General features: G+C 39.3%; 1 protein-coding gene across 1 annotated transcript; it reads right to left on the reverse strand.

The window, feature by feature from the left end:
- Positions 1 to 2,174: 2,174 nt before the first annotated feature.
- Positions 2,175 to 11,526, reverse strand: LOC123873463. The gene is made up of 3 exons (XM_045918308.1): positions 10,682 to 11,526; positions 10,174 to 10,528; positions 2,175 to 2,234 (listed from the first exon to the last, which is right to left on the reverse strand). The coding sequence occupies exons 1-3, from the start codon at positions 11,524 to 11,526 to the stop codon at positions 2,175 to 2,177; spliced, it is 1,260 nt and encodes a 419-aa protein (XP_045774264.1).
- Positions 11,527 to 17,990: the final 6,464 nt, after the last annotated feature.

Raw genomic sequence — 17,990 nt, forward strand, 5'->3', positions numbered from 1 at the left:
ATATTAGGTATCTGTAATAGGTAATAGTAGTAACTTTGTTCTTCACATAGTCCATCAACTTTATACTATAGTAAAGTTGATCAACTTGTGAGATGTATAATGGCAACTTTATATTATAGTAAAGTTGATCAACTTGTGAGATGTAGGTATAATGGCAACTTTATATTATAGTAAAGTTGATCAACTTGATATTGTGAGATAGATACTATACATACCTACTTGTACTTACTCAAGTAATTGAGACTACTGAAGTTGTCCTTTCCAGTGCTTCAATAAACCAAAACATGCCAGGGAAAATTACTTTATCTTTAGCTAAAGAAAGATTTAAAAAAAATCCAGCCAAGTGCGAGTCAGACTCGCGCACTGAGGGTTCCGTACTCGGGATTTTTTTTCCAAAATTTTGCACGATAAATCAAAAACTGTTATACAAAAAAATAAATAAAAATCTGTTTTAAAACAAGTTAAGCCCTTTCATATGATACCCCACTTGGCATAGTTATCTTATTTTGAAAATCAAAATACATTTAATTTATTTTTTTAATGATGTAACCACAAATTCGCGGTTTTCAGATTTATTCCTGTACTTGTGCTATAAGACCTACCTACCTGCCAAATTTCATGATTCTAGGTCAACGGGAAGTACCCTATAGGTTTTCTTGACAGACACGACGGACGGACGGACGGACAGACAGACAACAAAGTGATCCTATAAGGGTTCCGTTTTTCCTTTTGAGGTACGGAACCCTAAAATGATTTAAAAAAACGCAACTATGACCTACCTACCTATTGCTGTTATTCTGATACTGACTAGTCTAAAAATAGTGTTATTTTTTTCTTATTTTTAATGCAAAAGACATCTTAACTTTTATACTATCAATAATAATAATTACTAAGTTTCGTTTTGTCATAGACTTACAATCTTAAAAACTAAAAATATTTAGGTCTAAAATATGTATTAAGCTATCCTTTTTATAAAGTTTTTCTGCAGAAATATAAATAGCGACCGATTTAGACATGTTATTTAATTTATTGTAGAATATAGGTACCTACTAGTATTAAATTAGAAAGCGAGATATTGCTCTCTTCATAAAATATTAATATAGGTACCTACTTAATTTAAAAAAAAATAGATTTATTATCACGAAAATATAATAATAATTAATTCTTATTAAACGATGTTGGTTAAAAATGGTAATAAATTATTATAATTTAACCACCATTGGACCATTTAAAAACCATTGGACTAAATTTGCTGACAGCGCCATCTATTTAAAACGCGATGAACTACGACGCGGGGTGTAAACTTTAAACATCACCATTTAGATGGCGACAATGTATACGTATAACGGAATTTGTGCGGTCATTATTTTCACATTATGTATGTACATATTAACTGGACCGTGGACATGTCCCATGTTATGACATATCCAAACATGACCGGACATATTAGGACGTATTATTGTACGTACGAAAATCATGCGAGATACGTAGTAATTTTTAACCCCCGACCCAAAAAGAGGGGTGTTATAAGCTTGACGTGTGTATCTGTGTATCTGGGTATTTGTGTATCTGTCTGTGGCATCGTAGCTCCTAAACGAATGGACCGATTTTAATTTAGTTTTTTTTTTTGTTTGAAAGGTGGCTTGATCGAGAGTGTTCTTAGCTATAATCGAGGAAAATCGGCTCAGCCGTTTGAAAGTTATCAGCTCTTTTCTAGTTTTCTTATAGAGGTTTTTGTGTCGAGGGTTTCTTATATTTTAAGTTACCTAAGCAGAATTTGGTAGAGCAGAAATTTCAGAGAAAGGTTTTTGGCAACCTATTATTTTTTTATCGTCTCATTTTTCCATGTTCATTATAATCGAACTGAATCATCACTTGCAATCTTGTGTATTCGTTACACTTTAAATAAATGTAATTCAGATACCCTCCCAAACGACAGTTAAAGAACCTCCGCTTCAAAGGTTCAGGAATAGCAAGGAAATATTTCATTCAAAAGCATTGAACAGTAAATTAGAAGCAGAAGATTCTTCAACCTTCTTCAAATGCAATTTCCATTTCGCCCACAAATCTTTTGCACGAAAGCCATAATCCGGGCTCGTATGCACCTCACACACTCGAATGCGCTCAAAAGCGATTTTTCAGCGAGAACTGTCTATGCCCGCTTACTCATTAATCTAGCCAGGACACCCTGTGACGAAGGCATCACTGAAGAACAGCGCGGAATTAGAACTACACTAGAAGTGACATTTGAAAATTAAGGAAACATTTGCGATTGTCTCAATCTTTATATTATAATAATAATAATCTTTATAATATAATAATAATATAATAACTTGTATATAATAATAATATAATGCACTTTATTTCCACTTTTACATACACTGAAAATGTTCTGAAATTCAAACAATGAATCGTGTAGGTTTATAAAATCATAAATACATAAATGCTCATTAAAAATTCAGTAGCTAACTATTAGGTTAACGTAATAAAAAACGAGCAAATCAATTATTGTAGTAAAAAAATATGCAACTCAAAACCTAAAATTTAAACACAAAACTATCTTGAATTTCACGTGGATTAGATTTCTAGTCCTTCGTCTAGTCCTTACAAAGTTCTTTTTATTCATTCAGTTTGTGATAAATAATATCATTAGAGAAGTAAATTAAAACATCAAGCAAATACAAACATTACAATGGTACTTAACAATTTTGAAAAAAATGACATTGACTTTGAAACAAAAAAGCTTGTACAAGTACAAACTAAATAACAAGTCGTAAAAGTTTTCTTGAGTCTAAATTGAGGATAATAGCTCCTTCACACAGGCTGCGTAAGCGTAGACGTAGCGCATACCATTGCGTTGTAAACCGTAAACATAGCACACCGCTTGCGTAAAGCGTGGACGTATGCGTAAGGTATTAGGGGTTTACGCGAGTCACTACGCACGTGTCACGTGTACACAATTGGTGTGAAATATTACTTATAATATGCTTATCCAGTATCTACAAAGCATTGGCAAACGCCGACCCAGTTCCGAACTGCATGAAGATTGATTTAGTAGTTTTGCGTGCGCAAAACCGTACTGCGATGGTCCAGGATTATTATTTTTTTACACTCCTTTTATTGAATGATTCTCTCTATCGACCATTATTTCATTGTACCTACGTTCTTTTTGTGATAAAAGAACTGTTGTGACCATAAAAAGTCTTGAGGTATTAATTATTATTATTATAGAGTACTAGAGGATGCCCGCGACTTTGTCCGCGTGGATTTAGGTTTTTAAAGATCCCGTGGGAACCCTTTGATTTTCTGAGATAAAAAGTAGCTTATGTCCGTCCCCGGGACTAAGCTAACCCTGTACCAAATTTCGTCGGAATCGGTAAAACTGTTGGGCCGTGAAAAGGTAGCAGACAGACACACTTTCGCATTTATAATATTAGTATGGATTGACGGATCATAATTCACGCGAGTCACAAGAAGCCGCTGGATTCAGGCGGCGTAAGACCGTGGCGTGTGGAAGTCCCTACAAGAAACCTATATCCAGAAGTGGATGACTATCGGTTGATGATGATGATGATTGTTAAGTATTCGATATAAACGAAGCTGTACCTACTCTGTCTCTTTTCTTATGGAAGCGCGGCCCAGCCAATGCAGTGCCGTAGTTTTTTTTTCGATCGTTTGTTCACTTTTCGATATTTAGATCCTCTTCCAAGCGTCTGTTAAACATTTTCAAAAATATCACTTATCGCTTGTGTTTTATACAAGTCATCCATCCATCAGCCTGTATGCGTCCACTACTGGACATAGGCCTTTCCAAGAGCGCGCCACCAAACACGGTCCTCCGCCTTCCTCATCCACCCGCTCCCCGCCACCTTCTTCAGGTCATCGGTCCGGCGGGCAGGAGGTCGTCCCACACTGCGCTTACCGGTACGCGGTCTCCACTCCAGAACACGTCTGCCCCATCGGCCGTCGGTTCTGCGACAGACATGACCTGCCCATTGCCACTTCAGCTTGCTAATCCTTTGAGCTTTGTAGTTTTATACAAGTACCTATCTAAAATTATTATACTGATTTTATTATGTTTTAACGAATATTGATAGACTGTTTAGGGATATTAATTACAATTTATTATTATGAGTATCAAAGTAGTGCTACGAACCGCTACGGCGCTACAACTTGCTACGAGAGAGCTACGACTATGATACATGATGTGTCAGACACGGATGAGAAACTTAATTTAAGTTGATACATTTATTGATTTACTAGTTGATGCCCGCGACTTCATCCACGTGAATTTACGTTTTTCAAAATCCCGCGGGAACTTTTTTATTTTCCGGGATAAAAAGTAGCCTATGTGTTAATCCAGGGCTATAATCTATCTCTATTCCCAGCCAAATCCGTCCAGTAGTTTTTGCGTGATTGAGTAACAAACATCCAAACATCCACACTTTCACATTCATAATATCAGTGGGATGAATAGGTAAACAAAATAAAAATAAAGTGACCGAAATTTTATATTCAAAATCATTCGAAAAGAAGGAAGGTTAAGTTGTATAAAGCTTATCGGAGTCACGCGCTTAAAATATGAGGAGTCAGTTCATTCGTTCCGTGAAAATTATTGCACCATTACTGTGCAAATTTTGTGCATTATACGCAGTATTTCATTTATATTCGGGACATGGTTAAACAATTCGAGTAAAAAAGAAAAACAATTAATGTACAAAAATCCATACTTAACAGGGCTCTCTCCGCAACTTACTTCATACAATCGTAGTTCCAATTTCATTTGAATACTCAGCAACCAAAGTCCATGAAATTTTTTCCATAAAATTTTTCTAATAATATGTAGTTTCAAAATTACAGGAGCTCAAAGATTTGTATGTGAATTTTTAAGACCGAGTAACTTTCAAACCGAATATGTATTTAACAGAAATCTGGAAAACCACAGGCATAGATATTAGTTTCTAGAATATCTCTGCAAAATTTCATAGACTTTGGTTGCTCCATATTCAAATGAAATTGAAACTACGTTTGTATGGAGCGAGTGACGGAGAGACCCCCCCTTAATGTATAATGTATAATAAATGTGAAAGTGTGTCTATCTGTCTGTCTGTCGGTCTGTCTGCTACAGGCCCAACAATTTAACCAATTTTGATGAAATTTGGTAAATAAAAAAATATGAAAGTTAGTTTACATTTCGGGGATGGACATAGGCTATTAGTACTTTTATCCCGGAAAAGCAAAGAGTTCCCATGGGATTTTTAAAAATCTATGCGGACGAAGTCGTGGGCATCATCTAGTGTAGAAATATTTCTTTTGTAACTGATTTCAAATGTGGATAACTTCAATTCCTAAGTTCTATTATTATTAGGCATATTGAATACTTGAAAAGAGCAACCGCCGAGTTTCTTGCTTCTTCTCGGTAGGAACGGCATTCCGAACCAGTGGTAGATTATTTTGACGATTCAAAAGCACTTGTAAAAGTTTAATTGAGTAAAAATACTTTGAATTTGAATCTACTTAATGATGCTCAGTGCAAAGGTGTTTCGATCCCAGGCTTGCACTAACTATTCAGAGTTATGACGTTTAAGTCAATTAACTCGGCTGAGTTTGTTGTGGGCTCTTCTCAGATTTGAACGCGTTTGGAACCCTCATAGCTTTAGTTTTATGTTAGCGTAATTAGGTAATTATCACCACTACATCATTGTTTGACATTCAAGAGTATACTTTTGTGACTTTGACTTTACAGTAATACAATAATCATACGTTTAATTTTGTTGTAATTTTATATGTAGTTGAAATACTAGAATATACAAGTATTTTATTTGCACAGCTTAATCTCACTGGTGAAATAAGTTATGCAAGGATCGTGATTCTTGTGCTACTTCTGGGAAAATTCAACCGTTCTACGCGTTTAGCTAGACTGCCTATCACACAGTTTAGTAAGGTAAGAGAATTCTCAGTGCAAGCTCTGATGGGTTTACTGTATACTAAGCAGACACATGTACAACTTTACACTCAAGGGTATAGACATCTGAAGGCTATGCCAGGAACCTGCCGAGACTCTGATGCACATAATCTGCTATTGCCTCGCTTTAGTGCATAAACGTAGCATCAATCTAGGGAAACACATCGTGTACTCCAGTCAGGTGGTTCTGGTGGCTTTGAAATGAAATGAATTTATGGTCATTTTTGCTAAAAATGTAGCATTATCGATACTAAACCGTCGATATTGCGGCATAAAATATGATAGGTAAACAGTGTCAGATTATACTAATTAGATTAAAATACACGTTTATAAATTATGTAGTACATATACATACATATTATTACAGGTTATTTTTTAAGATAGTTGAAAAAATTCACAGTCATACCGTATGGAAGCTGCTTCGATGTTTATTGAAACAAGAAAAATAATAATTAATACTGTTCCATTTGAGATACACAATTACGCTTCGGTGTAATAGGAAGCCGGACTAACAACGAAAAAGTTATCGCCTCAGAGACAACGCTCAGATAATTCCCGTCTGCCGTCACCCCGACCGACATTTTGGTTAATTTAATTCCGCGAATAAAAGTTTGCGGTTGTAAAATTCTATGTGCGCGGTGGAATGTTACAATTCTATGTGAATAGAGAAAAATGGTAGAATGGACCGTGGATTGTAAGTGGTGTTAAAGATTTGATTAAGGTTAATTACGTATTTTTTTCTGTTAAATTAGGACTTTGGTATAAGTTATAGAAAGAGAGGATATAACATTGTATCAGTTATATCTATAAGGGGCATCGATATTAATCGCGCTACTGAAATCTTCGCTATCTTGCAGCAACTTTTTTTTAAATTCAGATAAAAATTAGCCCTTGACTGCAATCTCACCTGGTGGTATGTGATAATGCTGTCCTTGTAATGCAATGTTATCCTTGTAATCGGAAAAGTGGGCTAGACGCTTGTTGTAGCTGTGACATTTTAACCAAAGAGACAACTGTTAAATATCTTGGAATTACATTAGATGAACATCTTAGCTGGTCAACTCATATCCATAACACTTCTAATAAAATCAAGAAACTCATCCCATTATTTAGGAATCTAAGAGATATTGCCCCTATCGAAACAACTATGATGGTCTACAAGTCACTATGTCTTTCGATTATGACCTATTGCATATGTGCATGGGGTGGGGCTGGCAAAACTTTTATGTTGCGGCTAGAACGCGCTCACAGAACTTTACTTAAAACTATTTTTAAAAAACCATTTAGATATCCCACTGATGATTTATATAAAGAATGCAATGTACTTAATGTCCGACAACAATACTTATGTTCAATAATTTTGCGCTTCCACTCTAAAATTGATCCTTGCACTATAAACAATAGCAAAAGAGTAATCAAACTCCCTACACATTTTACAAATACATGCTTTGCTGGAACACAATTCGAATTTCGCTCATCATATGCATATAATATATTTAACAGGGTTAGCAAAGGTATCAACATAAGCAGAATAAATAAATTCGATCTAACCAGAGCAGTTAAAAGCTGGCTGGTAGCTAAGGGCTATGACGAAACAGAAAATATTTTAATAGTCAAGAAATAGCGCGCGAGCATACACACCGCACACACACACACACACACACACGCCCACACAAACAAACACAAGTACTTGTAGTAAACTTTGTACTCCTACCTTCTGCAATACAGGTATTTCCTAGTGCAGAAGGTAGGAATCTCAATCTTGATATGTAACCCATGTATAAGTATCAAATAAATTATTATTATTATTATTATTATTATAGATATAACTTACTCTCACGCCCGGTTACAAAATAGATATATATAAAAGCCAAAGATAATATAATATACTTACATATATAAAAATAAATAAACCTACATACACATTTACATAAATACATATTTGTACCGGGCGGAGGATTACGCCCCGGCAGGGGAGACCAAACGGCCGGGGGTCAGGGCGACAGGTTGAGAAAGCGGCGGACTATCCTAGCCGAGTCTAGCAAGACCGCTTTTTGCATCCTGGCTGCGAGCGAACTGCCACGGAACCCCAGCCGCCTCAGATGGTGAGCGAGGCTGACTGGGATCAACCCGTTTGCAGATATGACGATTGGGATGATTTCGGTGGACTCCACATGCCACATGTCGGAAACCTCGTGAGCCAGATCAAGATACTTGCGTTTTTTCTCCGTCTCAGCTCTCACGAGGTTCTCGTCATATGGAATGGTGATGTCCACCAAAAACACCCTCGACTGTGCCCGGTCCACCACCACAATGTCAGGCTTATTCGCTAGAATAGTCCTGTCTGTGATGATGGACCGGTCCCAATAGAGCCGGACTCCGTCGCGCTCGAGTACCGGCACCGGTGTGTACCTGTAATACGGCAACCTCTCATCCAGGAGACCGTACTTCAGAGCAAGCTCTTGGTGAAGGATTTTGGCTGCTTGGTTGTGTCTGTGCAGATACTCAGTGTTGGCAAGCGCCGAACATCCCGAAAGCACATGTCTGAGTGACTCGCCGGGATGGCGACAAGCTCGACAGATGTCGTGAGTGCCATCCTTCAGAATGTACTTTCGGTAGTTCCGCGTCTTAACCACCTGATCTTGTATCGCACAGACAAACCCTTCGGTTTCCCCGAAGAGGTCACCAAAGCGCAGCCATTGCACGGACGCTTTTTTATCTACGTGCGGCTCATTAAGAGCTTTAAAAAAGCGTCCGTGCAACTCCTTCTCCTTCCATACGGTCTCCCGGTCAGAGGTGCTAAGTACCACCGGTTTCTGCCACTCGGTTTTGGCTAAGGATAGTGGAGTGAGTCCTTTATCACATTCCATGACCTCTCTATGCATGGGGGACCCCCTCATCGTCTCAAAGTAGGTTCTGAGATTGGATATCTCCCGGTTATGCATGGTCTTGACGCTTAATACGCCTCGACCTCCACACTTCCGGGGGATATACAATCTCATCACAGACGATTTTGGATGGTGCATGCGATAGAGAGTCATAGTCGTGCGGACTTTTCTGTCCAGGGCGTCAAGTTCGGTCTGAGTCCAACTGAGCACGCCAAAGGTGTACATGAGGACGGGCATAACCCAGCCGTTATAAGCTCGGACCTTATTGGCGCCTGACAAATAACTTTTACAGATTTTTGTCAGACGGCCAAAAAAGGCCTCGCAAACAGACTGTTTCATGTCCGCCTCTTTTACACCCAGAGATTGTGACATGCCCAGATACCGGTATGACTCAGCTTCGGAGAGGGTCTTAATGTTGGATGACTCGAGACTAATCTCGGCCGAATGAGTAACCTGTCCCCTCTCCACATGTATGACCGCACACTTGTCCAGTCCAAGCTCCATCCTGATGGAATTGCTGAACTCAGTGGTGATGTTCAGCAGCTCCCTCAGGCGGGTGGCATTGGGTGCCAGCAGTTTGAGGTCATCCATGTACAGAAGGTGAGGTACTTTTGTACCTCCTCTCCGAAACTGAAAGCCTGTCCCCGAGCCCTCCAGCAGGGTGCTAAGTGGGTTCAGAGACAGGCAAAACCATAGCGGGCTCAGACAATCACCCTGGAAGATACCCCGTCCTATCCTTATCCGGTCATCGGCAGCCGCCAACCGCTCACCATGGAGACACAGGATCGTGCTCCATTGCCCCATGCATGCCTCAAGGAAGTCTCGAACTGCACTGTCAACTTTGTACAGCTCAAGGACCCTTAAGAGCCATGAATGGGGCACCGAGTCGAATGCCTTTTTGTAGTCGATCCAGGCGGCGGAGAAATTCCGACGGTTGCGTTTGACCAGTTGGCCCGCAACGGAGTCGATGAGAAGGAGCTCCTTAGTACCACGACCACCGCCCCGACATCCGTTCTGAGCCCCAGACATGATGTTATTCTCGTCTATGTGACGGGAGATCTTGAGGCTCAGAACGGATGTCAGTGTCTTATAGATGGTAGTAAGACACGTAATGGGACGATACTTAGCCGGGTCGGTGGCATCGGTGGACTTTGGAGTTAGGTGAGTGATCCCGGTAGTGAAAAGGCTCGGGAGTGCCCTCTGCTCGAGAGCCTCTTGGAATTGTCGAGCCAAGGTCGCATGGCAAACCGAAAAACCTTTCAGCCAGTAGTGATGCAGTCCGTCGGGTCCCGGGCTTTTCCAGTTCGGAGCCCGCCTTACTGCACCAGCTACATCCTCCGCAGAGATGGCGACCGGGTTCATCGGTTCTATTCTGGCACATGCTTCCTCTACCGCCGCAATCCAAGGCCCCTCCTCATGCTCCACTTCTCTCGACCACACCCCCCGCCAGAAAGCGACTAGGTCGGCCGGGTCCGGTCGTTGAGAGGTAGAGCAGACTGCTGGGCACTCCAGTCTTTTGTAGAACCTTTTCTGATCACTCGAGAAGAGACGATTTTGCTGAAATCGCTCGACTCTTGCCGAGTATCGTCGGATGCGGTTCCCCCATGCAGCGATTTTCTGCTTCAGGTCGTCGATGCGCTCTGTTAGCTTTTGCGCAATGTCAGGCTGGTCCAACCTGACCCCACACCCGTTAAACGCAACTCTAACAGAGCGCACAATCCTTGGCCTAGTGTTGCCCGACCTGAAGCTTTGCAGTCTGCCAATGAGGACTCTGGCCAGAGTGATACGGTGTTCTATTCTCTTCTTCCAGGCCGGTTCCGCGCTGCGCCTTGTGGCAGCAGCACGCCCCGGTCCCGGAGTCTTGGCACCGATGAATCGGTGCACGGCTAGCGCCGCACCGAAGATAATAGAAGCCGTATCACCCAGGCCAGTGCTGCTCTCCAGATGTTGTGGCAGCATTTTGTTTATGGCCTCAATGACATCCCGCGTCGCTACATTTAGTGTAAGTCGGGAGAGCCGCGGACGATTCTCTAGAGGAGCGCTCCGGATTTCAGAAATCGCCTCTTCTAGAATCCCTCTCATCCGCTCTATATCAAGGGAGACTGTTCCCTCAGTGTCTTCCTCCACAGGCAAATCTTGTGACGTGGTAATTGTCTCCTCGCGGACAGGCGCCGCCTGGGAGACGATTTGCTCTGCGGTAGGTGCTGAGACTTCCGGAACAGCCTCACGTCGTAATCGTTCGAGCTCGGTAGCGTTGAAGATGTTAGAACGCTGAATATACCGAGCCCGGTCTGCCAGGTTTTGTTCCGTGACAGTTAAGTTCGGCTCGAGCAGCAGGAACTCGCGGTACATTGCCGCTCGGTAGCCAGTCCGTCCGGTTTCCCCTCCTGTCGCCCTGTAGTACGCACGCATGACATTCTCGTTCATGAGAGAAGTCCAGCGCATGCGGCGTACACCACCAGCGGCGGGCGCCGAAGATTGGGCCCTGGTGGACCCTGTCGGAGCCAAGCCATCTGGTGGGGATGATGGATATGTCGACCGGCTAGGTGGCAGCGCCGGTCGACTGGTGGCACTGGCGGCCCGCATGCTGCTACGCCCAGCGCCAGCTCCAGGCGCGCCCTGGCGACCCCCAGGCAGCGGCCCTATTCGCTCATTCCTTGTTTTGTTATCCATCATATAAAAGGGGGGGGGGGGGGGGGTGAGTGGTGGTTACATCACTCGGGGTCCACTCAGGTCCCCGAGGAGGCTGTTTGCGGCCAGCGCGCCGAGCTTTGGGGAACTTAGATGTTAATCAGTTCCCCAGTTCCCTTAGTCGCCTCTTACGACACCCACGGGATGAGAGGGGGTGGCAACATTCTACTCTGCCGGTGCCACACGGCCATGCCGGTGCCACACGGCCATAATAATTATTATTATTATTATTATTATAATATCTGTATATTTTAATGTAAATAATAATAATAATAATAAATAAATAAATGCAGTCTAAGATGGAAGCGTACAAATCTGGAAGGGGCTGTTTTTATTAAACCCATACCCCTCTCATTTCTACACGACATAGTACCGGAACGTTAAATCGCTTGGTGGCTTTGCCGGTAGGGTGGTAACTAGCCACAGCCGAAGCCTCCAACCAGACCAAACCAAAGATTAAGAAATTATAAAATTCCCCACTCTACAGGGAATCAAACCCGGGACCTCCGACTAATAAGACCAGTGCTTATCACCCACTGAGCCAGGGAGTCTGTCAAAAACTTAGTCTCCTACCCTCACTACAGCTTTGGAATCCATTGAGGTATGTCGATTACTCTGGTTCTTTTACGTATTTTTTTTTTTTTTAATGGGTTACATAGCAAGATTGAGATTCCTACCTTCTGCACTAGGAAATACCTGTATTGGAGAAGGTAGGAGTACAAAGTTTAAAGTTTTCTTAATTAATTCCTAATATTCAAACTAGGCTAAAATTATAACTTAATTAAAATTATAGATGACTGTGTATGTGTGTCTGTGTGTGTGCACTTGTGTTTGTTTGTTTGTGTGTGTGTGTGTGTTTGTGTGTATTTGCTCATTTCTGATTTGATCACGTAAAGAAAATATCAGCATGGCTCTCTCCGTCACCCGCTAAGTAACTACTTTATCAGTCAATCAGTCAAGTCAGTAAGTTAAGTCAGTTTATTCATAATTACCAGTGTGAATTAAAAATTTATAACACCCCCGACAAGTGAAGTTTACAGTAACTAGAAAAGAGCTGATAACTTTCAAACGGCTGAACCGATTTTCTTGAATTATAGCTAAGAACACTCTCGATCAAGCCACATTTCAAACAAAAAAAAAACTAAATTAAAATCGGTTCATTAGTTTAGGAGCCACGATGCAACAGTCAGATAGACAGATACACACAAACATATAACACCCTCCTTTTTGGGTCGGGGGTAAAAAATGTTATTTAAATCCAATAAATGTACAAACCTTAAAATCAATGCAGCCTTTCGGTAGGTATGTTCGTTTTATAAAGAGACTCGACATTTGGTTTCAAAACTCTTTAACTAGTAATTTATTCCGCTACTTTAGTTCAAAGATACTAGGGTCAATACTATAATCGTTAAACTAAAGCCATAAACTGCTACATTAAGACGTAACACCTCCATTCTACCTATTCGACATTCGTGAAACATTTTATTTGAACTAAAAAGAACTCTACAGATAACGCAATAGAGTCTAAAATAATAAAACCATCCACCTAGAATCTTAGCATCTAAATACTGTTCAGCTTCAAAGGGTGAATAGATGCACACGGTAAATCTTATGCTTCTAAAAATAAGAGCTATTTTTACCAGCCATTAGACTCGGACTATACCTTACCAAAGCTGGTTGCACACAGGTTTATTTACAAAATATTTAATTTTTATTAAAACATGTTCAGATTCCTATTATTTCCTAGGGTTTATCCTAATTACTATGCAATATGACGGCATGACGGCATGACATTGTTATATATCACACTAATATTATAAAGGCGAAAGTTTGTATGTGTGTGTGTGTGTGTGTGTGTGTGTATGTTTGTTACTCCTTCACGCAAAGACTACTGGACGGATTTGGCTGAAATTTGGAATGAAGATAGATAATATCCTGGATTAGCACATAGGCTGCTTTTTATCCCGGAAAATCAAAGAGTTCCTACGGGATTTCAAAAAAGCTAAATCCACGCGGGCGAAGTCGCGGGCATCGGCTAGTTATTATATATTTTGGCTCGTAATTTTGTTTGCTTTTATTTGTTTATTTTAAATATTTGCGCGGTATTAATTTAGTAGAAAGTTAACGAGTCTGATTATAAACTTCCATTATTCTTGTACCCACTTTCTTGCTAATTATTATCTTATGCTCTTAGCAATCAGTCTAGATGTGTTCCAAGCTTTATAACTTCGGTTCTGTTGGCACCGGTTGTACAATAATTTCCAATTCTGCACGTAAACCGGCAGTCGTAGTCTATTCGAATTTAATAGCGATATATGTGGCGGGAAGGGACCGCAAAAATACCGATGGATATCGACCAATAGGCAAATATTAATCGAGGATTTCCATTCATAGTCCATTTAGCAAATAGGGTATTTTACTCTTATTTTTTTATTACTTTATTATAAACTAGGATAAAAATAATGACGCAAACTGAAAAAACTAATTAAATCAATCAAATAAAAAAAATTATAAGCATTTTATCTATTTCAGATTAGACAGAGATAACGATAATAGCATTATGACGTCACTCCGTCCCTAATGCCATAGTAGCTTCGTGCGGTTTCATACAAATTTTCGTTTTGCGAGAAAGGGATACAAGACCCTCCCACTCCAAAATTAAAATGCCTGTAACTTTGTAAATCTTTGTTGGATTTTAATATTGTTTTCAACGTACGTCATTATTTTTATCCTAGTTTATAATAAAGTAATAATATTTATCAAATTCAAAAGTAGGCAAATACCCAATTGTAAATGTCAGTTATAGTCCTCAGATGCTATGATTGTTTTAATTGGTGATAAATCATTAAGGACCGATTCCTCAATAATAGGAATAGTTTTTTGACGTTTTGACAGATTTCCTATAGAAACATTTCAAAACCTCAAATTTATTCCACAGATAAAAGTTATTTGACAATTGTGAAATCAGCCTTAAACCATCCTTAAACATTGAAAATCATAAGTCATTTGACTGAAATTTTTTCGTGATATTGTGAAGATTAGCGTGCTTACCTACTCGAATAACTTGATGCTAAATTTGTTAAACAAGTGTAAATTAAAAATTTATAACACCCCCGACAAGTGAAGGTTACAGTAACTAGAAAAGAACTGATAAATTTCAAACGGCTGAAGAGATTTTTTTGAATTATAGCTAAGAATACTCTCGATCAAGCCACCTTTCAAACAAAAAAACTTAAATTAAAATCGTTTCATTAGTTTAGGAGCTACGATGCCACAGACAGATACACAGATACACATATCAAACTTATAACACCCCTCTTTTTGGGTCGCGGGTTAATAATTCCTGCGTTGGAATCATGTTTGCAAAAGTAGCAAACAAAGTTATAACTCTATTTTCTCGCTAGCATGATAAACAAAAACTACCTTGTTACCGCCCTTCACCCATAAAATATAATTACGAAAAGGGCTATAAGACGGCGAACTTTATGATGACTTAATTTGTGTAACTACCCTCCTGAAATGTCCCTGTAGATTCGCCCTAATAAAAATATATTGGGCTGACCATTAAGATATATTATAAGCTTTTTTTTATCCTACAGTAAACTTAAGAGGTTTTGGTCAAATGCAAAATAACATTTTCTTGGAAGAGTGGCTTATTTACTTATTTTAATTTCTAGATGAAGAAGCCCTTACTTTTCGCGCAGATTAATAATTTTTTTGTGATAAATCCGTGGGAAGTCTTGGGCTTTATATGATAAAATATAGCATATTATCGTCTTACTTTAAGGAATACAAACTGTATTTGTACATTGACCAAATCGGTTAAAAATGTCGGCCATGAAAAGGTAATAGATAGATAGACCTCCGCTTTCCGTCCGTCCGTCTGTCTGTGGGCTGTATATCATGGGTAGAGAGTTGAAATTTTCACAGAGTATGTAATCCTAAGTACATATTACAACAAATACTACAAAACTAAGATGGCGAATTATAAAATGGCCGCCATGCAGATAAAAAAAGTACATAGCGTTTGTTATATTTTGCACGACGGTACGGAACCCTTCGTCTGCAAGTCCAACAAGCACTTGTTATCCCCCGACCCAAAAAGAGGGGTGTTATAAGTTTGAGATGTGTATCTGTGTATATGTGTATCTGTCTGTGGCATCGTAGCTCCTAAACTAATGAACCGATTTTAATTTAGTTTTTTTTTTTGTTTAAAAGGTGGCTTGATCGAAAGTGTTTTAGAATCCAAGAAAATCGGTTCAGCTTTGAAAGTTATCAGCTCTTTTCTAGTTATTGTAACCTTCACTTGTCGGGGGTGTTATAATTTTTTCATTTACACTTGTTTGTTTAGCAAAACTATGCACTGCTATCTAAGTACCTACTAAAGTCGAGCGCGCCAATCAAAATGTACGAGCTGTACTGAATTTCACTTGGCTAATACATTCCGTGTAATTTGACTTAAGTTTATTTCGTTGGAATCCAACTAGCGCGTTAGAACAAAGCGATGCTAATTTCCTTCGACAAACAAAGACAAACAGAGCAGCTATCAATTCTACTATTTAGTTTATCTTCCTCTTGTTTTTTATTTACTGGCTTGGAATTTTATTACGAACTCATCTAGTCCGTTCTCGTGATCCGTTAGCTATCCTAGTTGCTAAAATTTTGGCGGTCATTATTACTACGGTATTTTTTTTTAAACTGTCGAATTTTGAAATACCTATTTATTTTGCACGCTGAGTGACGCTGAGTTTTCTAATGCGACCCATGCGACCATGTCTCGGATCCATATGTCATTACTGGCAACCAGCACTGTTCGAAGACTTTGGTCTTCAAGCATTCAGGAATTTTGGAAGAGAAGACATCTCAAAGCTTTCCAAACGGATCCCAGCCGAGTTGAATTCGGACCTTTTTAACGAAATTGGACCTTCATAGCGTGACCCGTACAATATAAAAAAAACATTACTCGCTCCCTATTGTTATTTCGGCTCAAATTCAAAACGCCTGCGGGCTATAATAAACAGATTAATCATTTTGTCACAATCGCAGGTACTACGGCAAAAGCGTGGCAATTTTTACATTTCCGGGCAATTTAGCAGTTCTTTTCCAAATTCAACAAAAGCTGAAAAATGGCGGAACGTTAAAAACAAAGGGGAGCAAAAAATGTATAATTGTTATATGATAAAACGTAAAACATACGTTAGGAACTGTCACAGACTAGAAAAGGGTAGACCGAACGAATAGGGACGAGTTTATCCGTATTTTTGTAATCATAATGATATTACATCACAGGAGATCATAGTGGATCAGGAAAACCCTCTTTTTAACTCTCTCAATCTTATAATCTGACGGGACGAGAATCCAATACAACTGGAACAAGTGTAAATTAAAAATTTATAACACCCCTGACGATCCAAAGTATCTGAGTTTTCCAAAACATCATTTTCAAATAAATAATAATGTATTTAGGCAACGTCCATCTTGACAGCTTGACATTTGTCTATTGACATAATATTATGAACCTAACGGTTATCTAACCTTCTTTTCTACAAGAAAACTAGAAAAGAGCTGATAACTCTTAAACGGCTGAACCAATTTTTTTAGATTATAGCTAAGAACACTCTCGATCAAGCCACCTTTCAAACAAAAAAAACAAAATTAAAATCGGTTCATTCGTTTAGGCGCTACGATGCCACAGACAGATACACAGATACACAGATACACAGATACACAGACACACAGATACACAGATACACAGATACACACGTCAAACTTATAACACCCCTCTTTTTTGGTCGGGGGTTAAAAATGACACCGACACAGGCCAACTTCACGGATTTTTCAACTCCAGACTACCACTATTGAGAATTTTTTAACTTTTCCCAATAATTATTATCAGGTTGTGGTGCAATTCAATCGTACGTTGCAGTTGCAGATAATTTTAGTACTTACTGGAAAAGAATAAGGCGTCAATACATACCCTTTATCCTTGATCTGTGTGTGTTTTTTTTTATTTTATAGACTAGCGCTTGGTTGAAATTAGACATGGTAGCAAATGATGGTACCTACAGACTAAAGTGGGGGTGTGCTGGCCTAAACATTTTGGACTTTCAGTACCTACGTTGTGTTTGGAGTCTACGAGCTACGATCAGCTTAAAAGTGAACCTCCTTTCCTCCTCCTTTACGAGTTTACCTAGCGTTTTATTTTGCATCTTTTGCGTAAATAATGAGATTTTTCTTTACTTTTTTATAGGCTTTCTTCAGTCTATTTTTTCTTTAGTCTATGGGTAGGGAATACATTTAGTAAGGCAATTAAGGACAATGTTTATTTGGAACACTTGGTAAAGCATTTTCGTAACTATGTTATTTGGATAGAAAATAGTACCTACAGCTACATAAAAAATACCCTTAGCATTTTGTATATTAAACAAACAATTATTGAGATATCT

This window comes from Maniola jurtina, chromosome 16 (assembly GCF_905333055.1).
Source record: "Maniola jurtina chromosome 16, ilManJurt1.1, whole genome shotgun sequence".
NCBI classification, from domain to species: domain Eukaryota; kingdom Metazoa; phylum Arthropoda; class Insecta; order Lepidoptera; family Nymphalidae; genus Maniola; species Maniola jurtina.

Coding starts and splice junctions, on each gene's coding strand:
- LOC123873463 (XM_045918308.1), bottom strand. CDS start 11,526: ATGGATAACAAAACAAGGAATGAGCGAATAGGGCCGCTGCCTGGGGGT. Junction 10,529..10,681: donor GGGCGTGCTGCTGCCACAAG/GCGCAGCGCGGA, acceptor GTGTGGGGTCAG/GTTGGACCAGCCTGACATTG. Junction 2,235..10,173: donor CGGAGGATGTAGCTGGTGCA/GTAAGGCGGGCT, acceptor TGTCACTTCTAG/TGTAGTTCTAATTCCGCGCT.